Source organism: Pseudovirgaria hyperparasitica, assembly GCF_010093815.1.
Source record: "Pseudovirgaria hyperparasitica strain CBS 121739 unplaced genomic scaffold EJ05scaffold_9, whole genome shotgun sequence".
In the NCBI taxonomy this organism is placed as follows: Eukaryota; Fungi; Ascomycota; class Dothideomycetes; order Acrospermales; family Acrospermaceae; genus Pseudovirgaria; species Pseudovirgaria hyperparasitica.
Window position 1 is genome coordinate 1215148 of NW_022985557.1, and position 26107 is coordinate 1241254.

Genomic DNA, 26107 nt, shown 5'->3' on the forward strand with positions numbered 1-26107 from the left:
AGAGGAACAGTGGAGCTAGACCATCATCCACGGCGGCAGTAACTGGGCAGTGCAGAATCTAATCTGATCTGATTTGTGAAGACGATCCTGCCTTGATTGACGTCGTGGCAGCCAGGTTGAGCCGCCTCGCCGACGATGGATAGTCACCAAAGTACTGGCTTGGCATCCACATACTGAGTCGTGTTGGGCTGTTCGAACATCTAAAGCTTCCCACATCATCGTCAAACCTTTGCCACATCATTTCTTAGGCTTTTGGAAGAACTGTGAAGGATGGCGTCTCCCAGAGGTCCCAGTCAGTGGACTTGGTAGGATCACCAAACGGCAGCAAGGCGGCAATACGAAAGCTGTGAATACTCGTCAGTATATTTGTGATGAGATCGGGTCTCAAGGCAGTAGCGTACTTGTACATCCCAGGCACAACCTGGGAGCCATTCGCAAAGCGACCCAGCCAGTATGACCGCTCTACGTAATTCAGCATATGGTGATACTGCGGAAATGAATAAATGTCATTCTCGCTAGCTCCAGCTTCCGGATCGAAGTACTGCGAGTTCATGGTGCCATTCCATGCGGTTGCTGATCCAACAAAACCATTCTGGCCGATGACTGGAGGATAGACCCAGTCTGCTTCGGTATAATCCTCGTCGAAGATCTGCTATGTAAGTAGAAACTTAGTAAACTGGGGTGGGATCGATGGCTTACATCCCAGCGAAACTCTTCTGTACCCCAAGTGAATCTCGTTAACAACTGGGGAAAGTCTTGCGCGCTCTTTGAAAAGTTGAACGAGAAGCTAAAAGTTGTCAGTCTTTGTCGAATATGCGATCAAGATTGACGCGCACTTAGATTTCTGGTCGATGGTAATTCCATTTATTCCGGACATTAGCATGGGATAGTATGAGCCGTGGTCGAACACTTTCTGGATCTGTTCTTGGATAGAGGCTGCAACACCTAGGAGCACATCAGCATTGAAGACAAGTGTGGGTCGCAGATACAAGGGGGCTTACCAAAATAAGGGATACCGAGCTCTTCGTCATTGGAGCCACGGACGAGTATCTTACCACCATAGACTGGGATGTTGGTTTCATTGGCGCCTGAAGGAGACTTGAAAGAAATCCTAATACGATCAGGTATTCATCTTCATAGGTCTACTCTGCATACTCAGCTGAAATAGTCTGCCCTGCCTTGACAGTCAGACTTCTCGGTAGAGCTATCTCAGGATCGAATTCAACTAGTTCGACCTCGGAGTAGAAGGCTGTTCGTGGAAGGGCGTATAACTGTTGACCCGGAGGAAGTGGAATCCAGGAGTCGTATCCCCCAGCGGGTTGGATCTCGAAATTATATGCTACAGTTTCCTTCCCATTGTTAGTGATTTCCACAGTGTGGACGCCCTGAAAGTGTGCCGTGTCGTTGAGCTCAATTTTACGACAATCAAAACCAATGTCAGTGGTATATCCCAGAACAGCCTGAGCATCGATAAGACCAGCACCGACTTGTGACGGTGGAGACCAGAATTTGTACACTGTATCGCTGGTAGACCAGTCTGCCCAAGGCATTGCACGACCAGTAGAGGTGATGCGTGATATCAGTCTCTGGGCCCAAGCGGGATCATTTGAGTGCGCTGCTCGCCCACCGAACTGGCTGACCCAGAGGGCTGCCACTCCCGCAATATAGGGAGTTGCCATGCTCGTTCCACTAAGAATCCGGAATTCGTTGGTAGGATAACTACTGAGTATTCTTGTACCGGGTGCTGAGATGTCTGGTTTCAGGGCGAGGTCATAAGTCCCACCCCACGAGCTGTAACGGGCCGGTCTGCCTGCCCCAGAGTTGTAGACACCAACGTAATGATTCGCGTCGACGTTGAATGATGCCGTGACATTTCCACCTTTTTGGATAGCCTCAATGATAGTCTGTCCAGCTTGAGCTTCTATGACAGCTATCGGATTCTGGGACACGGTACCTAGTGGGGGCATAATTGGTGCATCAGTGTTGTAGAAGAGAGCGTACTGAGCTCCGCGCGCCGCAATATTAATCCACTTTGCATCAATGGTACAGCCTCCGAGCCGAACAAGTACCACAGTTTCGTTCAGCTGTGGTGTATCTTGAGGCAGAGGGCTACACGCGTCGCTTTCCACTGATATGTTCAACGTCAATGGCTTGATAATTATGTCCAGTAGGGTTTTCGGAAAAGAACCTTGTCCCAAAAGATAGGCAATCTCGGTTTCCTCGACAATGCTATTTGTGATAAACTTTGCATTGAAAGTATTGGCTGGGAGAGCGCCTGCCTCTGCTGATGCTACTGTGAGCGAGTGCTTCCCGGAGGCACCATTTGAGGCTGCAAAAGGACCGTCCTGAAATAGCGTGAGTAACTTATTGATAAAAGCTGAAAGTTGTTAGTAAAGTCAACACTTACTATGCCATCATTACCGGCCGCGACAACCACGACTACTCCAGCATCTACAAGTCTTGATGCAACTACTGCAAGAGCGTTAGTTGTGAATCCGCTTCTTTCGCCCAGACTTGCGCTGATGATGTCAGCCTAGGATGTTACTTGTCAGCAAGATTCAAGATACCACACCGTCCACACGTCAATCACACTACATACCCCAGACTCATATGCCTTCAGAAACCCTTCGATCACTGTTGCTTCATCCGAGTATCCTGAGCTGCCAAAGACTTTGACACCAAAAAGATTGGCTTCAGGCGCGACTCCCGTAAACCTGACACCGATCAGCAGTCTGTTCACAATTCTTCGAAGGATCAGCCATACTGTTCACTCTTACCAGCGATTATACCAGCACAATGTGTACCATGCCCAAAAACATCGTAAGGGTCGTTGTCAGGCTCGGGAGCGGTGGCTGGCCAAGCTATAATCCTATCAGCGCGAGACTTTAGGCTATGATGCTACGCCAAACACTAACAGTCACCCACGAGATCGAAGCCACCAGATACCGTGAAGCCTTCTCCAATACCACCTCCAAGCTAAAGAGGGGGACTGTTAGCCACAGTTGTGACATTCCACAGTCGTGAAAACTTACTGCAGGGTGTGTATACTGAATGCCACTGTCGACAAGAGCAACTAGTGCGCCCTTACCTTTGATGCCAGCCTCATGGAGCTTATCAACACCAGTTTGTCCATGGACAGAATAATTAACAGCTCTTGTATCATCCGCGAAGGATTCTCCCTCGACAGTTGGCGGGATCTGCATTGGGCGAGATTTGTAAACGGCGGCCACAACCTCGTGTCCAAACAACTGGTTGATAGTAGCTTTTAGCGATGATTGGTCGCAGTGAGCCTCGCATTCGATGCTCAGAGCTGGGAATACATCCCAGTTGAGCTCCTTCACGATGCCGAGACCTTCATACTTGGTCAACTCCTGACTAACGTCCATAAACTCACTGTGCGATTTCAGTTCCACAATATAACGCCTAGGCGTAGCATCTGACAAGACAGTTGTGCTATCCGAAGCACGAGAGATAAACCGACTTGCCCAGCTGCTTGCCACAGTGCTAAGTAGGGCAACGGTGTCGAAGACCTTCATCTTGAATCGAAGTTTCTACTGTTGGCTGCCCAACATATGATTGCAATGAATGCTAACGGCTGGAACTGTTCCATCACTAGCTATATATCCGTCCTCAATGCGGATATCCGGATGACTTTGAGAACAAATATTATAAACCCTTGCAGACTTCAAGTTCGAGCTATTGGTGACAAGGTCCAGGGTGGTGTCGCTTACGGTCGATTCGTGCTTGCGCTCGCTGTGCATGGGTTTAATCGGTATCCCAGCAAAATGACCGTCTCGGAATTGCCATCTTGATCATGCCAATCCAAGGATGTAAACGGCATGCTAGCGCCGGTAAACGCGTAGGCGTCATGATTCGCCAATCGGTGTCACTTGGCAGACTTTATCAATGCCCTGCAAACAAATTAAGCATCAAAGCAACAGAATGGTCGATGGAAGGAGAGCTCGTGACGGAATGAGCTATTGTTATCTACCCCATGCACCTTGGCACTATGCTCACCTTCTCATCTAGTACTAGTATTTATATTCGTTTCGTCACTAAAGAGTTCCCTATCAATGCACAGTGTCGTCTAGAGAACGCATGAGACAGCTGCCGCAAAGCCGCCAGATCTTCTATGAAAACATAGCGTGTAGTTCCGAACTAAACAAATGCTGTCGGATAGGTAACAGCCAACTGTCACTTGGAAGCACCACTATGGCGACGCAATTGTAGTGTATTGCAGTGCATAGTCAGCTCTGTCACTAGATGGCTTATACACACCATCTTTCGCCTCGTCGGTCACGTTTCCTTACGGACGGTGCAAATGCTCGAATTTTCGAACTCTCGAGAAACATCGTTACATAGAATATTTCCCAAAAGTTGAAGGTAGTTGAATCGGTAGCGAACAGTCGGAGGGTCGATTATGTTGTGTGGTGGTGAAGAGAGTCTTCCGAGCAGAAAGCTAGAGTTCACGCTCCGCTTATTGCGACGTTTGCAATGAATAAACATCAAAGAAGAATTATGCAAAGCTCTTCTAGATGCATTAGTAGCGCTAGACGACAGAATTACTCGGAACGTGAACGTTGATGACACAAAGAAGGCTACGAGTTAAACACGTACTATAGAATAATTGGAAGATTGCACGTGCCATGGATTTTCATCAACCTGGAAGCCTTGGTGCCTCAGGCAGAGAACATGGGGTTGCAATTCGTTCAAACACACACATACATTATCGGTATTTTGTTACCACCATTCATTCAGCCGATTACTCAGCCAGCAAAAACACCCGGGCCCGGACTAACATACTTGAAGCTGGAATCATAAATCGACGTGCTGAACAACGGGTCGCTCTTCTTATACGCCCCTGGAAAGCTCACACCCGCTGGTTTCACACTCCCTCCACCCACAACATTGACCTGAAAGCAGCTCACATATGGTTGTGGGTTACCCGCGCCTGCATGCAACGCAATCGCCTCTGAACGCACAAGATAGTTGCCGCTTGCAATAGATTTGGGCACAGTGAATGTCCGCTTGCCACAGTTAGCATTGAGTACCTCAGTACCCCAGGAAGCTGTTGTGCCAGTGTAGCCGTCCTCCACGACCTTGAACCAACTTGCACTGCTTCCGACAGCAGTTTTTGCGTCGTTGACAGGAGCCATGTATACCAGCACCGGGCCGTAGTGATTGCCACCGATAGCGGGGTTAGAGCAGGACCGGTCGCCGGGCTGTTGGTGCATTTCGACAGTCAGGGTGGAACCCGCTATGTATGTATGTTAGTTGAGATGCCCTCTGCGGATTCCGAGGTGGTCGATAAGGCATACCGGTGACCTCACAGACTCCTGAACTAGTGGCTGGCCCTCGTCCGCATGCCATTGTTGCATCTTCCACACTGGCGACGGGTGAGTTGTCTTGCACCTTGCGTACGCAGGTGCCGGACATGTCGGTACTACCGACCCAGAGTTGTTGCCAAGTAGCATGGGCAGAGACAGATACCACGAAAAAAGCGAAAACGGTGGACCACATCATGTTGATGGCTTATGTCGAGGTTGGCGATCCGGAGGTAACGAAGAGATATCGGGCAGGAGAGAAGGGTTGAGGTGAAGTTGTATGGTCAGACAGTATGGTTATATAGCCGCGATGCCACGCTCGCATATATGATACGTCTTAATGGAGGTTATTGCTGTGAAACAGCCTGTAGATGATTTCATACTTACCCATAAAGGTCGATTTAGCCGGAGGAGCACAGCGGGCTCATTGGACAGGGATCGATCTTGAAACTTGCCTGAGGAGGTTCAAATATACATCTCAAGACTGATTAGGAGAAAAAACTGGCTAATCGTGTTACTGTTCTTCGAGGGAATGCTGCGTTGCAATGTAAAACTGACACGCAGGATCGGAGCACGGCCCGTGTTTTCCGAACCATTGGCAAATTGACGAATGTCAGATGACGGAGGTAGGAGATAGATATTTAGATCATGTGTATAAAGATCTAGGATGGCTATAAATCGTGCGAATGCGCTGTAAATTGCTGATATTAGACTGAAGTATTGAGAGCATCCATCGTTATAGCCGATTTGCATCAATGCTCTACCAAGCAGAGCTTTCCTCACATTAAAGACATGGCATGCATATCACGCGCTCCCTCAAGCATCTATTGCTTACAATTTTGCACCCTCCTTTGTGCGTCTCTCCTTATCCTTGTCACGTAGAAATCTGCGCAAGATCTTCCCACTCGGGCTCTTCGGGATAACATCGATGAATTCGACGCCACCAGTAATCCATTTGTACTTTGCCTTATGCTTTTCGACATGTCTCTGAATGTCACGTTTAATATGCCTATCATTTTCTTCAAGGCCAACAGACGGCGACTTGACGACGAAGGCCTTGGGTATTTCACCGGAGTGAGCATCTGTATGCATTAGTATCCTATCAAATTACAGAATCGCACACCATAGAGGTACCTACCTGGGACCTGGATGACACAGCAGTCAGCAACTGCAGGATGGGTCAGGAGATGGGCTTCAAGTTCTGCGGGCGCCACCTGATGACCCTTAACCTTAATAAGCTCCTTGATGCGATCGGTAATAATGATATGCTCGTTGCCAGAAGGAGCTTTACAGACCATGGCTTCATCGCCAGTCCGCATCCAACCATCGATGTACGTCTCCTTGGTTGATTTCTCGTTATGCAGATAACCCAGAGTCACAGAGGGCGATTTCACAACAAGCTCCCCGCGTTCCTCGTAGCCTGTGCACTCAACACCCTCGACTGTGACAATCTTGGCTTGAACTCCCGGTATGAGTGATCCAGAGGAGCCGAACCAGACATCATGACCAGATGTTGTACAGACGACTGTACAGGTTTCGGTCAAACCTGATACCAACGTTAGCCAAACACCACGCCAGCATTGATGATGGATATCGTTACCATAGCCTTGGCGAATGCACCAGGATGGGAACTGATTCTGTAGCTCCTGGGCTGTTTCCGAACCTAATGGCGCTGCGCCCGTGAATATATTATCTACGCTACTCATGTCGAATTGAGACACCACGTCTTTTTGCTTTGTCATGAGAATGATGATAGGTGGGACCTAGAACGGTTACTCCAATGATTCGATGTAGAGTAGACATGAACTTACGAGGTATAGTGTGGCTATTTTATACGTTTGGATCGCATTGAGATATGGCTTCATCTCGAACCTAGGTAGCACAATCACGCCATCTCCCCTGTAGGTACCGACGTGACAGATAACAATAAGACCATAAATGTGGCTCATCGGAAGTAAGCCGAGCCCATTCTCTGTATATTCAGACTGATTATTGAGACTTTTGTCACGCTTCGTGTCTCGGTAGTGCTTTTCAAATGTCGTGACTTGTAGCGTATTAGCGATAACATTGCGATGCGATATCATGACACCTTTCTGCGTCTGATCAGTCTTCGATCATAGATCCACGCATGATTCTTACCGGAAGTCCTGACGTCCCGCTCGAATAGCAGAGAAACGCAACCTGACGAGCTCCTTGGCCCTTCTCCCATTTCAATGGTTCTAGTCGAGCTTCCTTGGAGCCAATCCTGATCAAATCATTCACTGTCTTGTAGCCTTTGGGCGATTCTTGGCCGCCAGTAGCTTCTTTCGACAATTCGAGCATATATATGTTCGTCTTGGGTATGCCAACGGTCTGTGCGGCACCCTTGGCAATGTCGAGGAGAGGTAGACAAGTGAAGATGTATTTCGCACCAGAGTCACGCAGCTGGTGCTCGAGTTCCTTTTGCGAGTACACAGCATTGGCAGGTGTAGCTATACCATTCAGCCTATGAATGGCCCAGTTGAGGACATTGTAATCGATCTACCACTATATTAGTGCTACAACGGGTCAATATGTGTCCAAAGGATGTTTGCGCACAGTGTTGACACTGAATATATTGACAACCTTGTCCCACTCAGTACCATTGTTCGGTGACCATCCAAACTCTTTCGCCATGCCACGTGCGAGGAAGTCTATGCGCTCCTTGACCTCGAGAGCGTTGTATGTCGCGCCAGAGAGACCACAGGTGAAAGGGTTCTTCGCGTAACCAAGAGGATGGCGGCCATATTGCTCGTCGAAAAGAAAGTCGGGAATAGACACACTATCTGGAGGATCGAAGGGGAGTTTTGGCGCCCATGCCGGAGGACCAAAAACCATGATTGCGACGGTGAACGACGTAGTACGATCGGAAGATTATGCAGGAAGCTGGGGTAGAAGGGTGACAGGGCAGCTACAACTGACTGCTTCAGGTCAAACAATCAACAACTGGGAGCCTTAATGGAACATACCTCCGTGAATCGCCCGGGTTGGCTTGCTGGCTCACAAGGACTAAGGGAACCAATGCCGAGTGTGGACACTGTGGAGCCGGAAGCTTGCAGCAGCTGTGCCGTAACGCGGGGAAAACACCCGAGGTTAACATGAAAGAGGGCTGGTTTGGTTTTCTTGCGCCAAAAATGGTAATTAGCTCTCTTCACGCTTTGCCGTCTCGAAGCGAGTAGGCATACTGGTCAACAGGGGGTGTAACAAAAGTCCGAGAACACCATCGGCACAGACCACCAGTTTTACTAATGGCTATTGAACTACTTTGACTAAGTCTGTAAATATCTAGCATGGCCAGATCAAATTCAGCCTTCGTAGGGTTATAGAGCCGCGTTACTTCTCCTTACTTTCAGATTTATTGAGCCAGTCGGTTATAGTAAGCCGCTTGTTATACGTCGTGACAGTGGTGTTCGCAGATCTTTGTCACTAGGTATTAGGTCCTGGCTAAGGCCATGTACACTAAGCATGTACAGTATTCGGAGCAACAAGACAGCGTTCAGGGAATTGGCTAAGCGTCGAAAGCGAAAAATGATGGATGTCGGGGGCTCCTATAATTGTCGTGTGGAGCCTTGATGCATTTATAGCCAACTTTTTTATATTCAATCCCAAGGTACAGTTGGGTCGGCATATACATCTGCCATATTCTATATATACACTGTGTGTCTAACAAATCTATGCAAAAATATACTCTTACATGACTGTACAACATCCCTTGAACAGCTTGAGGACCTTGGGTAGATATTTCTTCACTTCCTCTTCGTATTGCATTTGCTCTGGCTGTTGCTGGTGTTGCTGTTGGCCACCATGTTGGCCTCCATGCTGTCCGCCGTGCTGCTGCTGGTGATGAGGATAGCCCTGCTGCGGTGGCTGATGGCCTCCACCATATCCGCTGTGAGGAGGAGGCTCCGCAGGGCCACCTTGTAAGTTTACGTAGATGCGGCCTGCATTAGGCTCGGTATGGTATTGCAGGCCGAGCTCGCGACATACTTGCTCAACTCGTGGCTTGATCTTTTGGACATGATTAACGGAGTGGTTTCCCTTGCCCACAATCCTGTGCAGATGGTCAGTACCGTATAGGTCACCGTGTGCTAGAGCTCAGACATACACATGCAGATGCGTCTGGCCCTGACTCCTGGCCGTCTTGATTCTTTGTTCCAAAATATCCTCTGCCTCTTCGACAAATTGACCATGTAGATCAATTGTATCTGACGCAACCCTTCCCTCAGCATTGTTTTCTCGGAATATGTACTCTGACGCCTGTTTGTTGTATCGCTCAACATCCGCGCCATGTCTCTTCCCTTCTTCGGAGAGATTGTGCGCTGCGCTGCCGTCGCCGCTCTGGTAGGCTTGATGGGCACGGTCGAAGCATTGCTGGCGCTTGCTCTGGGCCTGACGCGCGAGGTTGCGGAGGCGATCGTACTCTTCCTCGGCGTTGTCGCTGCGGGAATGGTTAAACGCTGGGTAGGGGGTTAGCTTGCGACAGGGCTTGTTCAAATCTAGGCGGGCAGGTACCTCCACCACCAAGTCGAGTACTGGTTCCTGGGTAAGACATGCCGCCAATGAGGAATACTGTATAGAGAAGCGACCGTGGAATAATGTATACAGCGATTATGAAATAGGAGAGATTGGATTTTGGTGACAATAAGTACCGTCGGAACGAAGATCTAAATGTAGGGCAGCGTGCAGGTGTAGCTCCCGTCCCGCGATCTGGGCCCCGGTGGCTGGCACTTGCATTGACGCTCAACTTGTAAATGATTGCCATTTATAGATTGAAATAAATTTGAGCTCTGCATCAAAGGTTCATCCTCCGTGGCGCAATTGGCTAGCGCGTCCGGCTGTTATCATGACAGCCAACCGGGAGGTTCGTGGTTCAAGCCCACGCGGGGGAGTTCTTTTTGCATTTTTACCTATCTCAATCAATCAACCAAATGATTAGACAACAGTACGTGCGGGTACTGTACCTGGAATTGAGAAAAGCCGGCCTGAATTCCTTAGGGCTGTCTAGATGTTGGACGTTCTTGCCTGCTCAACTTCTAAATCTACAGCCAGAAAACTATGCAAGTCGGTAGGAATCACGATTCACGAATCATGCGCAGATCGCGGTGGGTGCCAGTCGCGGTATGCATGCACCAATCGTTTTTTCAATAGTACATACAAGATAATATATACAGTTTTGGTACAATGTGGTCTTACAAACTGTGGAGGACCATCCTGCCCAAGAGACCGATAGCCCGATGAAAGGAACAACAAAGGACCAGAAAACTCCCAGGGTATCGAGGCTGTATTGTATTCGTCATGCTACAATAGCCATAGCGTGACTTTCATCGGCCAAACAATGTCCAATATTACAAGTGAACGAACAGTCTGGCCATCAGCCCTCAGTGTTCCTTCTTGCCCCCAAGAACTCTCTTGACCATTCCCCAAGCCATGAACATGCTATCTCCCAGTGATGGCCGGTCTAACGGTTCGTCGTGGTGAGAGTTATGGTGACGTCGGTGCTCATGTGAGTGACTATGTTGATTGTGTCCGCCCTCAGAGCCGCGACGTACGTGCCCAACACTCTGATAATAGCTGGGATCGTAGTAAGGCTGAGCGGCCTGAGATCTGGGAGGAAGGTGTCCCTCAGAGTGGCTCCGGTGATGACCTGACTGACGCTGTCCGTACCAGGCGGGATCCTCGTAGTACGGGTAGGCCGAGGGATCTTGTGATGGTCTGCGGCTCATATTGACGGGAGTTGAGTTTGCATTCGAGGACGGATAGACTGGAATGAGGTTTGGATTCTGGACTGGGAGCGGCTGTCCGGACGGGATGGTTGCGAGAGAAGGGTCGAAGTGAACGGTGTGGGTATCATATGGGTTGGGCCCGACTAGGTTGGGGTTGCTTCGAAGCTGGTCGTCTGGAAAGGGTGGTGGTGGGTGTGACACCGCTCGTTTCGAACCAGCAAGAATTGGGGAATCTTGCTGTGACTGTGGAGGTGTTGGCGAGTAGTGTTGATGACTGAGAGGAGGGTGGGCGTGGTGTTGTTGATATAAGGTCGTCATCATAGGCGATCGTGGCCTGATATATATGATCGGTACGCTAATTCGGCGATCACTATGGGACCGGTGTGATTAGAGGGCGTGGTGGTGGGTCGTAGGGTTCGCAGATAGGACAGCCTTGTTGTCGCGACTTATTGCTAGGCTACTTTGACCTTGATGGTACAACGACAGGTGCGTCCATGCAACGATAGGATACAGATCTTTGATTGGACTATTTTGACTTCGAACGATCATATGATATGTTTGGTCCGCAGAAGTTCGTTCGACTGTCGTTGTTGGAGGAAGATTATGTTACAATGGCTGTGTACGACAGGTGAGTAGAGGTCTTATATGACGTTCGCGAGCTGAACCTTACGGCTAATCGGAGTGATGGACATGGGTAGGAGGCGAAAGAGAACAAATGACCAGCGGTAGGGATACGCTAGAAAATAGGAAAGCTGATGAATGATACACGGCAAAGGTAAGCCGTCAGCCTTGGAGGCGTATACAAGAAAATTGGAGGGCTCGGTCAGAAAGAAGGTTCTACATCCAATGACAGGAAGGAATCAATGACTCCATTCTGACAAGAGCCAAGATCTGGGGTTGACCTTGACCGTCGCAGACATCATCCGTGTGGAAAGGTGAGATCGTCCGTATTTTCGAATCATACTGCAAGCCAGGAGTCAGAATCGGAGTCGCATCCTCGAGTCAGCCTTGTCTGGACCGTTTGGTCGTAAACATTTTGCCACTGGTGCTTCGGCCTGCGGCTCTATCTAGCGAGCGACCTATTTGTGTACGGAACGCTAAAATCGGTCTGGTCATTGGACTGTCCGCAAGGGCTAGCGGATTTCCTACCTAATTAATTAAAATTTATCTAGACTTAAGAGCTCCTAAGTCATACAATCTAGGTAATTAACAGTGATAACTGCATCTAGGTCTTAGTCCGTTCGTTTAGAGAGACCATACTTGAAGAACACGCACCTTTGTGCTCGTCTGTCTATATGCATAGTGTCATTGTTTTTATGTAATGTTAGAAGCTTTGTGGATTTCGTATTTTCTCTCTCCAAGCATGCGCTATCGACGTAGGTGCTGCCATCTCCACAAGCATCACGGAATCATATTCGATGGTTACTCGAATACTGCCCGCTGCGAACCGTCATGTTTGTTTAGATTTCAATCCTCCATGAATACGGAGGATGAGATATCTGAAAATGGATTTGGCATGTAGGATACTGAAGGACCGAGGTGTTGGGGTGCTCGCTGGTACTTGGACATGGCGACTACTAACGGACGTGAGAATGCCATGCAGCCTTGTTTTGTTGCGAAGCGGGTGGACGATGAATTCGGATTTACAGCCGCGCTAACCGACAACAAACGATCCATGCCGAAAGCATATGTCAATGAGCGTACATATCCATCAATAACCATATACCAGCTTACGATATGACGCCTATGTCGACTGTACACACCTCCTTACCCCGTTCATCTGCCTGACACGCGTCCAGTCACCCCTCGCCCACTCGTTTGAATCCTTTTTGATTCTGTCTCGATCCGTTGTTAACTTACATCATGTAAGTCAAGATTCCATCAGGTGCTATGGAGAATGGACTGCTTTCCAAATGATACTCAATGCATACAGGCGCCGGTGCGCTGCTGCCTAGCTGGTGGCAAACAATCGCATTACTGTGTTTGTGACCGATTTCCATGGGGTACGATCAGTATCGGACCTAAGAATCTGCTCATTCTAGCCAGGTAGTAGCGATAGGAAATGAACCTGGAACCCCTCTCTCAGTGATATAGAACGGGTCTCTCTTTATAATAGTGACCATAGATCTAATCATCGAGCGACTGGTTATGAACTAATCAGTCGCGCGAGAGGAGGCCATCCAGAACCGGCCTCCAAGACCGGCCACGACTTTCTGTATCGACTCTCGGTATAAGTTCAAGCGATGTTGAACTAGCATTCTGGTGGTTGAGGTAAATGTTTACGTTGCTCTGTCTCAGCCGGCAGCCGGTAGCAAAGACGCAACGTTATCAAAGCCAGCAAGCTCTGTGGCAGTGCGTTATACCTAGGCTTCCTCTATTCCACTTTTACTTCCACAGCCATAGCTAAGTTTGGATTATCTCCATCGTGAAATACAAGAGGGGGCCGCAATGATTATACAGGTGTAAGACCCTCGACTGTTCCGGATAGAGGGGAAAACACCATTTCCTCCGTGATGCGGGACACGAACTACAATGATTTTCCCCAAGACTAACCGTTCGTCTTACTGAGACAAGCATGGATGCCCGCAATAGCAGCTAGCGTGCCATCTGGGTCCTTCACTTTGACCGTCTTCAGGCCCAATTGATGAGCGGGGTAGTCATTACCACCAGGGAAGATAGCATCCCCGATAAACATCATCTCCTCGAGGGGAATACCACTCTGGTCGCGCAGCCTCTTCAGGCCGTACGCCTTGTCGACACCCTTTTGGGTGATGTCAATAGAGGTAGACCCGCCCATGTTGATGGATACTCCCGGTAATCGTTGTATAAGGTCTCGTTGTATCAATTTGCGTTTAGCGAAGTCGGGGTCCCAGAGCTCCTTCTCATGTATCGGCGCTTCCTGGCCCAGGGCAGAGAAGGTAATCTGACTACCGCGGTCTTCGATGCGGTTCCCCCACGTCTTCTCAGGCTTAAAGCCAGTCTTCTCGAGGGAGAGGTCCAAGGCTTCGAGGATACTCTCCTTATCGGAGCTATTAAAGAGGTCGGCACAGACGCGATTCCATTGTCCCTCATTGTATGTATAGAGTTTGGTGCCAGTTGTCGGTAGGAGCCACAGTTTAGAACGGTTCGCCCGTGCTGGTAGGCGCGACACAATCTGCTTCTCGAATTGCGGCCAATCACCGCCGGAGATAACGGCCACATGTGCGACATGGAGTAGGTCGGCCAGCGCCTCTCCCATGGAATCGAGGAGCGGCTGCTTGCTCAAGGCAAGGGTGCCATCGAGGTCGAACGCGACGAGAGAAATCATAATGTCGTACCGACGGTACTTGGTGACGGCCGAGGACTTCAGTAGGGCAAAGCGCCAGCGAAGGAAAGTCGTCTACGTGCTAGCAAAGGATAGTAAGTAGATAGGGTGGGTGTGAAGGAAAGATGGCTGGCCATGATCGGCGTGTGTTCTATCCCTGCCGCCGCTCACCGCCCTAGAGGGGTGGTTCACTGTGGATCCGGGCACGCCTTCCTTAAATCTCGTCGGCTCCCCTGTTGCTCCTTCTCCTGCTGTTGCAATATTCTTTTAAATGGTCATCCCTACGAAGATCTGTTCGACATGCGCGTATACGGGAAACCCCGTGAGGTGTGAGTATGTCGTAGGGCATGAACCGGGTATCGGCAAAAGACGCACTTAATGATCTCGGCCTGCCACTTCCCGCTGTACACCATGTCGAGCTCGTCTTAGGTCAAATGAAACTCCATGCGATCACGGCCGCCTTGGTGTGAAGGTCTGCTCGTTGAATTGGTATTGGCGCGTTCCCTGAGCAAATTACGGGATGAGGGAGAATGAGAAGAACAAGTCTACCGACCGCAATACATCAGGAGGCCAGGCAATAGAGGCTGTACTTGAGCCTCGAGCACTTCAGAGGTCGAGGAGGCCTTGGGTAACTTTGAAGGAGGTTGGTTTCATGATCATCGGAGCTGTTGCAATGTCAGAGATGTAAACAAGGCGCCACAACACATTTTGTCCCTGCACAATAGCTTACCTGCCAGTCGATGCAAATGACCCTTCCGTGTACACAGTGCTGCTCGACGAGGGCAATGATCTCGGATAGGTAGTCCAGTACAACCTGGTTATGCGTATCCAGTCCTGCATCTTCAGAATGCTCGGCAGACAAATGGCAATTTGTCTGGTGTTTTACAAACGCGAACCTTTCCGCGCCTAGACTCGCACCCGGCTTTTAGTCCCTCACATCATGGACTATCAACTCCGGGTTGCATGTGATATGCGCAATTGGTGAGCTTTGGCGTTGCTTCAGCGCCGGGCTTCAGCACGGCACCAAAAGAGCTCGTATGGCTGTTCCTCCTCAAACAACAGGTCATCGACAAGAACCTTGAGCGCAAGGTGCATCGTCTCTCTACAGCGATCCTGAGTAAGCGGAGCTGTGTTTGTCCATGCACGCTGTCTCAAACCATCAAACTTTTCGCGAGGTGGAGTAAAAAAAGAGGAAAAGCGTGAATATGGAATGTCAAGTCCACCTCCGCTCTCCGCTCTTCTATCCGCGGCAGTATCCCCCGGTGCGTGGTTGGGCGGAGTCCGCTAACAGCCTAGGCGCCAAGGATAACGTAGGCAGCCCACGACATCATCTATCTGTATAACCTACAGGAGAAAAAGCCACGGGGTAAAGTGTCTCGTGTGTTGCACGGGCAATTTCCTGAAGCACGCAGACATTACCGTGAATGGTCTGCTCTGAAATGCCCTCTATTTTGCGAAAGTAATCTTGCGGCACTACAAGTCTACAATCACAAAAACTGTATCCTCTCTCTGTACCGCAGCTTGATATTTTGAACGACTCCATTCCTCGCCTGGGAACACCTCGATGTCGACAGCTTGATGTGCCTCCAATAAACCAGTCATCAACTTTGCTTTCACTTCCTCGTGGTGGGCAAACGGACTTCGTCCGTAGCACAGGACTTCGACAAAGCGCTTTGAGTATTTTTCTTCAGGTACGTGGGAAGATCGTTGTGAATGATGGGGCTGGGATCAATAGCTCTGTACTCATCGTCTCGGCTTATCGTCATTAACTCTTTAGCCCTGCGCTTGGATAAGTCCACTTTAGGATGGTTGACGAATTCAGTTCTCCTGTGATACGTCACGGAGGAGACGAGAACGGAGAGAGCATCCATGGTCAGCATTGCTTTCACCACTGCGGACGATTCGGCCGCCATCTGCAGGGCCACCACGACTGCCTCGAAGCCCGGGATGCTGTGCACTGGTAGATAAAATACATGAGAGACAGCGATGTTAGCCACTACACCAGTTCAGAAGATGGGGTCCTATACTAACCATTTTGGAGGTATAATGGTCTTTGAACAGGTAGGAAACGTGTCCTCTCCTTCAGTTCCAGCCGTATTCTAGTAATCATTCTTCATGCTAGACTCTTAACTTGCTCTCCTGAAGCTCACCACCAAATTTTATGAGACTAAAGACTGTAAGACTATGTAATCTCAATACTGATCAGACCAGCGCATGTGTTGAGGACTTACGGGAGCTGTATTGTACGTAGAAGGGATTCAATCTGGGCTCGCATAAAGTACTAGGAGTCGTTCTACTTCGACCTACGTCGTATGCTGCTTTCGGACACGTATAAATGTGGATTTCCTCAAGTATATACACATCCAGGCCTCGAGAGTCAACAGCGGGTGTTCGACTTGATGCAATATCAAAAAGGGCGTCACGCATGGCGATCGTTGCGAGAAGACCAAGTTTGTCAAAAAGTCACCCTTGGCTGCCACAGCTGCGCCTTACTCTGCCCGGTTTCCTGTTACCAAAAACCGGTGAGACCAACTTACCGCCACTTAGATGGGGTGAGGTAGTCACACGTCCAAGCAAGCATTGTTCACAAGCGTTGTTTACAGCTGATTTGGAAACGCCTGCTGACTTTGTTAGTTTTGACAGTGAATCGCCCGAAGAGGCAGCAGGAGATCAGAGTAAATAATGCCTATTCACACTGCGGGTCGGACCGCCTCGAGACCGCTTCGACGTATGCGACACATATGGTTCTTCCTTCAAGCGGTGTTCAGGGCTCTTGAACGAGCTTATGTCACGCTTGAAGAGACTCTGATAGCTACGATACGCCTTATAACCGCTTATGTCACGCATGAAGGGACTCTGATCGTTACAATACCCTCTATGACCATTTACGGTAACGACTCAACGACCAGTGAATCGGTCCGTGAATCAGCAATACTTGCTCGTTCCGATGTGAGACGTCTGCACAGGTTCATTCCAAGTTTTGACCCATGCCTGCACCGTCCAAATGCACTGTGAAGACATATCGGCTGACATAATTACTGCTACTGGCGTTGTGCTGAGCTGGCAGAACCTTTAGTATATCCATATATGGACATACCTTCTGTTCCTACTCTGATTTCCTGCTCCCCACCCTTTTCCATTGCGATCCTGTTACATACCAGAGTTTCCAGGGCAAGATCTGATCAGTCCCATCATCGCCATCATACCTCCATCTCTACTCTATTCGTCTTGGACATATCAGTATTATAACCACACATCATGAGTCAGGATCACTCAACTGCTATAATGGAGAACTATGTCAGCATATCTCCCCCGTCAGCACTTCCGAAAGACCTCCAGAGACACATGCAGAAGGGAGGTACCAATAAGTTGCCGCCAATCCAACATTCATCTCTAGCGGTCTCAGATGCCGCTCTAAAGGCATTTTCTATGAGAGGGCATCCCTTGCCATCGATAGGAGAGCAATTTCCAAAAATGGAAAAAATTAAAGACATGGAAGACAGGATGTTGGCATCTCAGGTCTTGCTGAATATTAGTAGCAGTCACCGTCCTGTGGAACATGTGAGGCCTCACGTAGCTCCCAGATCCCCGACTTCCACATTCACACCTATCAATCAGCCCGACAACGCTTCATCTACTGTCTCCAACTTCGGTCATGGAATGCACCTCGACCATCGGACCCTCGACTCTCAAGACATGACTCCGTCTCACGGGGATCAAGTGACAGGTACCGCTGTGGCTAGTGATGGACGCCCTTCTGCTCTCACATGCGTCAAACACAACCTTCATTCTGCTGATGAAGCACCTACACCTCCCAACCATGAAAGAAGACGTCGCCATGTCAAAACGAACGCGAAAAAGACAAAGAATGTGCTGGGGCCCAGGCCTCTGGAGAGATGGAAGGAATGGAACCCAGCGTTAGAAAAATCAGAAAATGAACTAGACAAAAAAGGTAGTGACAGTATCGAGAGGTACGAAAAGATGGGAGTGGAAGAAAAGGTCGCGTTCATGGACGGGCTCTCGACGGAAATCGTCAGGAACGCATGCATCTGCCAGTCAGCATGGAGACTGACCAAGTCCGAGTGCTACGCCCTCCCACCAGTGCCCCAGGGCGTTACTATGATTAAGAACGACGAGCAGATGTTCGGGAGCCCCGGACCGTTCCGCAGAGCTGTGTCTCATTTCTTCGGCCGAAACATGACGTCGACAAAGAAGTTGAACTTGCCAATCCTGACTCGTACATGCTATCAGAAGAGCAAGTACAGGGAGGACAAATATCCGGACTTCATATATCGTTTGCTCCAGCTGGTTCTAGCCATCAACGACATGGACTTCCATTCTGAAGTCACATACAAAGTTGACCTGGTTAAGGAGGACCGAAACTGGTTTCAGGCCTGGTCAGAGAAGTCCGAAGGAAAGGAGGATGCCGAAGCAAAGAAGGACGGCGAACAAAAGAAGCATGACGGCCCGAGGCATGGTGGGCCAACGGCGCAGCTGTTCAAGTATATGCAGGAGACATATATCAAACCGCCAGTCCCAAGAGTCATGAACAAGCTGGAGTGCTTCAAGATGATCGAAGATATCAAGGAGAAGATCAAGGACTCTATTTATTTTGCCGACGATGAAGTGAGGAGAGAGGTTGAAAAGAAACAGGAAGCCGAGATGCAACTGAAGAAAACAGAGGGGACGGGACCAACGGACTCAGCGGAGAAACAGGTCGAGCAGGTGGATCCAACGAAGCCGGAGGGAAATCCGACCGACAAGAAGAAGACGAGCCGGATGCACAAAGGAAAGGTAGAGCTTGCATCTTTGACTAGCAAGGAAGCGGCAAAGTACATTGAAGGATATTTCACCTTCCTACTCATCCCGGTCATCCCGGACGGCGCTACAGCTGCAGAACCACGGCCCACCAAGATCCCAGACGAGATTTACACAGCAATGTATGTAGAGCACTCCAAGAGGAATCCGAAGATCAAGTCCGAACCAGCGTCTTCCGAACAGCCCGAAGAACAACTACCAGCCCGCAGATCCAACAAGCGCAAGCGAGCAAATGAAGCGAAACATACCGAGGCAGGCCTCGACGATAGCAATAGCAATCCAGAAAACGAAGATGATCTCCCCGTGCTTCCAAAGAGAAGGAAGATAGCGGCGGCGCAGAAACCTCGTAGGCGTGCACCAGCATCGAAAACGCTCAGTCGGTCTCGCAGGAACCTTCCATTGAAGGTCGATATGGCAACCGACGCCATGGAGGAGTAGGCCAGATCTGATCTATGAAGGGCGAGTCTGATGTAAAGTCTTGTCCATATCTTGACAACCTTTTTCCACACTGTTCATGGTTTTATTTCGGGGTCTTTTGTCTTTCGGGGTCGGGGTTTATATACATACATACTTCAGATGTGACTATCTTCTGAATGGCTTGTGACATAGGTTTTTATCATACTATACATGCTCTTGTTCTTACTGTCGTGACATTGCTCTCAACCCTGCTGCAAGACTTTTCGTAGATGACTCACTAACCCTTTGTGAAAACGAACAATGCGGACGTGAAAAGCCCCCCGAAAGCTCGTTCAATACCCAGTCCCGTCGCCATTCACAACATCCGCCATCCTCGTTTCGCCCGTCAACACCCCCGACTGGGGAAATACAGACCCATAAACCGGCAACGGCGTCTCCTCCCAAAGCCTCTGAATCCTCCTCGCACTCTCCCCGAACCTCTCCAGCACACTCCCCTCCTCCTCCTCCTCCTCCTCCTCCCCACCCCCCAGCACAAGCTTGAAATCCCTCTTCTTCCAACCGCCCATCCACAAGCACATGCTCGACATCCCCAACATTCGCATGCAGCAGCACCGCCGCAACCGCATTCCTCCACCCGACAAGATCCGGGCCCCGCGTATCAAACACCACCACATCCGCTTTCGCCCCGGGCACAAGCACCCCGACATCACGCCGACGCAGCGCCAGCCCGCCATTCCGCGTCGCCAGCAGAAACGCCTGGGTCGCCGCTCATCGGGGTTCGTAGTCGGGAACGAGCCAGTCCTGCAGCGCCTCGCGGTACCAGACAAGGCGGGTTTTCTGCAGCCGCAGGCGGGGGCCTGGGTGAGGACGTCGGCGGAGAAGGTGAAGTGGGTGTCGGCGCCGAGGGCGGACAGGTCTTGGAAGAGGTGTGCTGTTGGGTGGTTCGTGGCCGTAGTGCATTTCGCTTTCGGGGGTGATGGCGGTGTGTTGGTGGGTCTGGCGCAGGAGGCGGGCGTCGAGGGGGTTGAGGTTGGAGGCGTGGCTGGAGATGATGGGGAGGGTGGTGTTGAGCAGGGCGTGCGAGTGGAGGAGAGATGGGGTGTTTGCGGCGCCCCAGGGGCCGGTTAGGAGGTGTGTTGTGTAGAGGGATGGGGCTGTTTCGCTGTGGGGTGTCAGTTGGGGGGGGGGGGTTGAAGGGAGGTTCCGAGGGGAAGGGGGAAGCACTTGATGAGTTGTACCACGGCTGAGTTTATTTCTGGAGGGTTGGCAAGCCACGAGTCGTACGAGAGTCCAAGGCTTATGGACGTATTGTGGAAGCTTGCAGCAGCGACAATAATGGTGCGATAGTCGGTCATTTGCGCCGTGATGTCGTAGTACGTCAGGTTGTGCAGGGTGATGCAGTACCAAACACGCGCGCCGCTGTCGATACTGGAGTTCAGCCTGGCGAGCACATGGTCGAGGGAGAAGGATGCTGAGGCGTGGTCGACGATGGACGTTACGCCAGCGTGGAGCGATTCCCGGATGCCGACTGTTTGGGCATGGTATATGTCTTCAGGGGTGTGAGATTCACCGTAGCGGTAGATATACTAATGAGGGGTTTCTCGTACCCGTCCCACGCACTTCGGAGTTGTAACCTCCGAATTCATTATCCGGGGCGTGGACTCCAGCATGCTCGGAGTTGTGTCAGACGGACCAAACCTAGGTACACGTGGTGCCTTGTTAATTCTACTCGGATATGGATCTACTCATCATCTGAGCGGACGAGTGCCAACACTGCCAGGAATATACCATGACCGCTCAAACCGGCACTCTCTTGCCCACCCTCCGCCAAAAGTCACACCTCTCCCGCAACTTCGGAACAGGAGCCTGACTAAAGCCCTCCGAACCAATGACAAACTCCTTCCCCTCACTAATCCGGGGCAGACCAGTAACATTCGCCGGCGTGAGTTTCCGTGCATTCGGATCCCCCGTCTGGAACAGACTCGCAAACGCCCCTGCATAGCCCCGATAGACGAGCGGATCAGCCGTCTGCACCGCATTGACCGAATTCCACTACATCACATCGCCGTCAGCATCCAAACAAACACACACACACTCTCTCTCAGAGCCAAAGAAGATACCAAACATCCACTTACCCACTTCGTATCATCCGCATGCGTCGCCGGCAACCGCGCATACTCAGACAAATACCCCGCCCGCCTCGCCGCCCCCGCAACCCAAAAGCCCGCACAGCTCAGCACCGAGTCCCTATATATCGCGCCGGCGCGCTCATACGTCGTACCATAAGCCGCCGTATCCGTGCTCCCAACGCCCGGATACAAAGCCTTCACATCCGCGATATCCGCGTCCGTGAAACCGGGCAGATACCCCCGGAGCCAGCCGTCGAAACTCGCCTCGGAGGAGTTATACCCCCCGCCGGCGGTCGTCGAGTTCGCCGTCCTGAGCCCCGGCGGCACAAACGTCTCGCCTTCGTGCTGGTTGAAGGTGGCCCATGCGACGTCTATGTCGATTCGTCCGCCGCTCACGGCCTCCGTCAGCGTCTCCCGCAGAAACGTGCCGTCGATGACCGGGCCCCAGTTGAATGTCCTGGTCGTGTACTTGAAGTCGTCCTTCATCGCGTACGCCGCCGTGCGGATGCGCGCGAAATCCACCTCCTTTAAACACCGCAGCGCCGCGGCCTTGTCCATCCCCATCCCCATCCCCATCCCCACACCCGCATCAGCACACCCAACCAGCACCGCCAACCTCTCAAACTGCCCCTCCGCCTCCACCCCATCAAACGCCCCCGTCCTCCCCCAAAACGGACTCGTCGGCACCGCCCTCCGAAACAGTCTCTCCCTGCCCCCTCCCATCCCCGCAAGAACCTGCGCAACAACACTCCCCCCGCCCGCACTCTGCCCCTGCACCGTAACATCCCCCGCATCCCCACCAAAACCATGAATATACCTCCCTACCCACCTCAACGCCGCCCTCTGATCCAGCAGCCCCACGTTCAAATCACTCCCCGCATCCGCCGCGCCGACCGCGCTCCCGGCCAGGAACCCGAACGCGTTGACCCGGTAGTTCGGATACACGACTACGTAATCTGCGTCTGCGTCTACGCTGAGCACAGGATACAGCGAAGGCGGCACACCCAACGCCGCGCTTCCACGGATGAAGCCCCCGCCGTAGAACACCACGACGACGGGTCTGCGCACGGTGGTGTCGGATGTGTTCCAGGGCCGGGAGTAGATGGATAGGAAGAGGCAGTTTTCGACGCCGGTGGTGGTGTCTTGTGGGCAGGTGGGGAAGGGGGTCGGGGAGCTGGTGTTGTGGGTGCCGGTGTAGGGGGGGAGGGGCTGGGGGCTGCGGAAGCGGTTTGGTGGGGCGGGGGAGGCGGCGTATTGGAGGGCGGGGAAGAGGGTGAGGTTGTAGGTGGGCGAGTAGGTTCCTGTTATGGTGGCGGTGTCGAGGGTTATGGTTGGGTTTTGGGAGGGGGAGGTTGCGTGGGTGAGGGGGAGGAGGGGGAGGAGGATGGGGAGGGAGAGGGAGAGGGAGAGGGAGAGGGAGAGGGAGAGGGAGAAGGGCATGCAGAGGTATGACTGCCGCATGCTTCGTGTCCTAACAATCCTTCTAATATCCCCGTTCCCGCAAGACAGATAATGCAAGAACGTGAAGAAATATCAATGTCGCAAACGCAGCAGCATGTCTCGAGCAGGCTGCCTATGATATACTACACCTACCCGCGACGCCCACCTGCATCCTACACTCCCGTCTATAAAAACATGATGGGGCACCACAGCGGGTAGTTCCTCGATGCTCGGAGGAAGAAACGGTGGTGTTCCGTGCGTTTCGCTGCAATGTGAGCCGAGCCGCGAGCTACTAGGGGGGAATTTATCCGGCGACTACAACATCATGGATTGGGAGATGTCCTGGGTTGATATTGTCCGTCGTGGAGTATTGTTTGGGGCTGTGAGGGGGGAGGAAGGCTGGGTCTGTTCGAGGGGTCTTGGTGGTCTTGCTGTGGGGTTGGTGCATCTTGTTGTCGAGACATCAAGGTTCAGATACGACATCAGCATCACTTCACTCATCCACCTCACGCTCACGCTCACCCTCTTCCCCCCCTTCCCACACCCCATCCCAACAATCCCGCACAAACCGTTCAAACCGTTCAAACACCAGCGCAAACACCCCCCCAAAATCTCCCAATCAACAGCTCGATAACTCCTAGATGCGGATGTGGATCGTAACGCCTGTCAGAACATCCATGCGAGATATAAAGTGAGCTACGCACGAGTGCCCCGCACGAACGCATCCATGATGTTCAATCTATAGATAGAACAAACGACCCGGTACTAGGTACAGTAGCTACATTGAATGCCAGCCAAGCACAACTAGCGCTTCAACACGTCCGTCTATCTGAAAGAGCTCTAGGAGGTAATTATGAGCATCGTCGGATTTACTGCTTTGCACCGTCGTGGCGTGGAGACTTCAAGGTCTCAATATCGCCAAGTGGGAGTGGTATCTGCGAGCACGTGCATGGATGGCTAAATGGCCTCAAGAACGGGACAACAGGAGAGCAGAAAGTACGAAAGACTTGAAACAACAAATGCTCGATAGTCTTTCACATTCGATCTCTATGTCTATCCCTTTTATATGTCTGCACCTAGCTGGCGTGGGTATCGTCCGGGTATCATGACTCTGCTCATGCTACAGGAGTCGAAAAGACAAGCGTGATATGACTGTGACAACATTAGCAATCAAGACAAAACACTTTCCCATCCCAGGCCACCAGCAGCAGCAGCAGGAAACTTACTCATCACCGGCAGTCACAACAGACTTCTCCTCCTTGCCCTGCACAAAGCCCATGATGCCGCCCCCGTCACCACCACCCCTGTGCCCCCTCCATTCGCCGACTAACCCTCTGGCAGCAGCAGTCGTACCCCCTCGTGCATCCCACCTCCTGACCACGCCGTCATTCCCGCACGATGTGAGCAGCCAGCCGCCCTGGCCAGACTTCTTCGAGAACTCGACCTTGATGACTGCCTGGCCCTCGCCCTCATCCTCATGCGCGTTTTCGATCCGCCGCCTGGCGGCGAAACGATGTGCCACGTCGAACAGGACGATAGAGCCGTCCACGTTTCCGGCGGCCATGAGTGTGAGAGGCGGCTGGGCGAACGAAATGGTTTCTACGCTGTCGGAGCCCGCTTGGAGTGAGGCGAGGATCTGCCCGGCTTGTCCGCTGGAGCCAGCCTTCGGCCCACCGGCTTGCTTGCCACCAGCAGCTTTGCCTTTTTGCCCGGCACCTGTTGCGCTACTCGTTGCCGACGCATCTGCGCCTAAGCGTGGGAGCCCGACGATCCGTATCTGGCCCTCGGGTCCACCGACCGCAATCAAGGAGCCGTTCGGCGAGATGGCGATGCTGTATAGGCCCCCTTCAACCTTGAAACGCTCGTCGTGGCCAGTGAGTCCGACGACACTTTGGCTGCCTTGCGCCTCGACCAGTCCCGCCGCGGCAGCCTCTCCGAACACATCCCACACATATAGACTCGAGTCTTCCGAGACTGTTGCCAGTAGCTTGCCGTCTGGCGTCCAGGCCCCAGCCGTACATGATTCCTGGTGGATGTAGAACGTCTGGACAATACTCAAGGGCGATGTCTTGTCCGCCGCGTTGATCGTGTAAACCCAGACAGAGCCATCGTTTGCGCCCATGGCTACCGTGTTCGGGTACTCTGGGTGCGGACAAGCCGCCAGCCAGTTGATTTCCTCCACCTCTTGCGCCTCCGCAATGAATCTCCACTTCAGCCCTGACGCGTCCGACTGCCATGTCCTCAGTTTTCCATCCAGTCCCGCCGACACCACATACTCTCCGCGAGGAAGTGTGAATGTGATTGCGTTTATGCTGTCCGTATGCCCCTCCAACTTGAAAATAGGCTTCAATCCCTCTCGTTCTACCGGTCGCGGATCGCTTTCGTAGCTCGGAGGAAGCACGGGCGGCTGTGGCGGGGTCGCGTCGAGTATATATCCCACATCATCGCCACCGCCTGTCGCGACGACGTTTGGATTTCGGGGATGGGAAGCAATGCAGAAGATCGAGTCTTTGTGCCCGTCAAAGTGCGCGACGCTGTCGTTGATGAGCTGAATCTCTTCCAACGTGGCCGAGGGGTCCTCGTCTGCGTCCTCATCCGAGTCCATGGCTGCGTCGTCGTCCGAGGGCACTTCTTCGCCTATCTCGTCTTCTTCCAGCATGTCGTCGTCCACGTCCTCGACGTCATCGTGGGGTTGGTGGGCTGACATTTGCAGGAAATGGCTGACAAGGTTTGAGGGTTGAAGGGAGCGAAAAAGAATTGGGAAATATGCTTTTAGTAGCAGGGTAAAGAGCGACTTTATTGTTTTATATAATTTGCTGCGAGGCAAGGTGAAGTTTCCAGAGTGCTTAGAAATTCATGCCAAAAAGTTGCCAGTCGATTAGCCAGGTTTAGCAGAGTCGGGGAGGGGTTGCGCCGACCTCATAGATTGATCCA

General features: G+C 51.5%; 10 protein-coding genes and 1 non-coding gene across 11 annotated transcripts; 2 read left to right on the forward strand and 9 right to left on the reverse strand.

Annotated features, from left to right (window-relative positions):
• On the reverse strand, nt 1-3536 carry EJ05DRAFT_529535 (subtilisin-like protein; the record flags this gene model as incomplete). The annotated part of the gene is made up of 11 exons (XM_033748933.1): nt 1-344; nt 402-649; nt 700-787; nt 837-945; nt 1002-1111; nt 1156-2345; nt 2408-2533; nt 2600-2714; nt 2765-2861; nt 2916-2976; nt 3033-3536. 11 exons carry the CDS (start codon nt 3534-3536, stop codon nt 245-247), a joined length of 2748 nt encoding a protein of 915 aa, XP_033600191.1. The 3' UTR covers nt 1-244.
• A 1230-nt stretch (nt 3537-4766) lies between these two features.
• On the reverse strand, nt 4767-5523 carry EJ05DRAFT_538880 (endoglucanase B; the record flags this gene model as incomplete). The annotated part of the gene is made up of 2 exons (XM_033749484.1): nt 4767-5257; nt 5319-5523. The coding sequence occupies 2 exons, from the start codon at nt 5521-5523 to the stop codon at nt 4767-4769; spliced, it is 696 nt and encodes a 231-aa protein (XP_033600192.1).
• A 453-nt stretch (nt 5524-5976) lies between these two features.
• EJ05DRAFT_476952 (phenylacetyl-CoA ligase-like protein) lies at nt 5977-8424 on the reverse strand. Its single transcript, XM_033744148.1, has 7 exons — nt 8312-8424; nt 7902-8263; nt 7464-7844; nt 7136-7417; nt 6925-7087; nt 6463-6870; nt 5977-6406 (listed from the first exon to the last, which is right to left on the reverse strand). Exons 2-7 carry the CDS (start codon nt 8178-8180, stop codon nt 6156-6158), a joined length of 1764 nt encoding a protein of 587 aa, XP_033600193.1. The 5' UTR covers nt 8181-8263; nt 8312-8424; the 3' UTR covers nt 5977-6155.
• Nucleotides 8425-8924: 500 nt separating this feature from the next.
• EJ05DRAFT_476953 (Smr domain protein) lies at nt 8925-9978 on the reverse strand. Its single transcript, XM_033744149.1, has 3 exons — nt 9855-9978; nt 9448-9799; nt 8925-9393 (listed from the first exon to the last, which is right to left on the reverse strand). The coding sequence occupies exons 1-3, from the start codon at nt 9892-9894 to the stop codon at nt 9033-9035; spliced, it is 753 nt and encodes a 250-aa protein (XP_033600194.1). The 5' UTR covers nt 9895-9978; the 3' UTR covers nt 8925-9032.
• Nucleotides 9979-10145: 167 nt separating this feature from the next.
• On the forward strand, nt 10146-10231 carry EJ05DRAFT_t45. The gene has a single exon. It is a non-coding gene; the product is annotated as a tRNA-Asn (tRNA).
• A 489-nt stretch (nt 10232-10720) lies between these two features.
• On the reverse strand, nt 10721-11383 carry EJ05DRAFT_486765 (uncharacterized protein; the record flags this gene model as incomplete). Its single annotated transcript, XM_033745558.1, has 1 exon — nt 10721-11383. One exon carries the CDS (start codon nt 11381-11383, stop codon nt 10721-10723), a length of 663 nt encoding a protein of 220 aa, XP_033600195.1.
• Nucleotides 11384-13200: 1817 nt separating this feature from the next.
• EJ05DRAFT_399676 (HAD-like protein) lies at nt 13201-14651 on the reverse strand. Its single transcript, XM_033741412.1, has one exon. The coding sequence runs from the start codon at nt 14370-14372 to the stop codon at nt 13614-13616; it is 759 nt and encodes a 252-aa protein (XP_033600196.1). The 5' UTR covers nt 14373-14651; the 3' UTR covers nt 13201-13613.
• A 1196-nt stretch (nt 14652-15847) lies between these two features.
• Nucleotides 15848-16380, reverse strand: EJ05DRAFT_399697 (uncharacterized protein). The gene has a single exon (XM_033741413.1). It carries the CDS (start codon nt 16280-16282, stop codon nt 15983-15985), a length of 300 nt encoding a protein of 99 aa, XP_033600197.1. The 5' UTR covers nt 16283-16380; the 3' UTR covers nt 15848-15982.
• A 1247-nt stretch (nt 16381-17627) lies between these two features.
• EJ05DRAFT_529557 (uncharacterized protein) lies at nt 17628-20732 on the forward strand (the record flags this gene model as incomplete). Its single annotated transcript, XM_033748935.1, has 2 exons — nt 17628-19621; nt 20090-20732. The coding sequence occupies 2 exons, from the start codon at nt 17628-17630 to the stop codon at nt 20730-20732; spliced, it is 2637 nt and encodes an 878-aa protein (XP_033600198.1).
• An 854-nt stretch (nt 20733-21586) lies between these two features.
• Nucleotides 21587-22336, reverse strand: EJ05DRAFT_476959 (uncharacterized protein). The gene has a single exon (XM_033744150.1). The coding sequence runs from the start codon at nt 22289-22291 to the stop codon at nt 21662-21664; it is 630 nt and encodes a 209-aa protein (XP_033600199.1). The 5' UTR covers nt 22292-22336; the 3' UTR covers nt 21587-21661.
• A 1952-nt stretch (nt 22337-24288) lies between these two features.
• On the reverse strand, nt 24289-25880 carry EJ05DRAFT_486769 (WD40 repeat-like protein; the record flags this gene model as incomplete). Its single annotated transcript, XM_033745559.1, has 2 exons — nt 24289-24325; nt 24400-25880. 2 exons carry the CDS (start codon nt 25878-25880, stop codon nt 24289-24291), a joined length of 1518 nt encoding a protein of 505 aa, XP_033600200.1.
• Between the last annotated feature and the right edge of the window lie 227 nt (nt 25881-26107).

Bases quoted from the DNA above. Each gene is read 5' to 3' on its own strand.
- EJ05DRAFT_476959 (XM_033744150.1), bottom strand. From the start codon at position 22,291: ATGGACAAGGCCGCGGCGCTGCGGTGTTTAAAGGAGGTGGATTTCGCG.
- EJ05DRAFT_476953 (XM_033744149.1), bottom strand. From the start codon at position 9,894: ATGTCTTACCCAGGAACCAGTACTCGACTTGGTGGTGGAG. The intron at 9,800-9,854 runs GTACCTGCCCGC...CCCCCTACCCAG, and splicing joins TACTCGACTTGGTGGTGGAG to CGTTTAACCATTCCCGCAGC. The intron at 9,394-9,447 runs GTATGTCTGAGC...CCATCTGCACAG, and splicing joins GGCCAGACGCATCTGCATGT to GATTGTGGGCAAGGGAAACC.
- EJ05DRAFT_399676 (XM_033741412.1), bottom strand. From the start codon at position 14,372: ATGATTTCTCTCGTCGCGTTCGACCTCGATGGCACCCTTGCCTTGAGC.
- EJ05DRAFT_399697 (XM_033741413.1), bottom strand. From the start codon at position 16,282: ATGGCGGCCGAATCGTCCGCAGTGGTGAAAGCAATGCTGACCATGGAT.
- EJ05DRAFT_476952 (XM_033744148.1), bottom strand. From the start codon at position 8,180: ATGGTTTTTGGTCCTCCGGCATGGGCGCCAAAACTCCCCTTCGATCCT. The intron at 7,845-7,901 runs GTGCGCAAACAT...ATATAGTGGTAG, and splicing joins ATATATTCAGTGTCAACACT to ATCGATTACAATGTCCTCAA. The intron at 6,407-6,462 runs GTAGGTACCTCT...TAATGCATACAG, and splicing joins CTGTGTCATCCAGGTCCCAG to ATGCTCACTCCGGTGAAATA.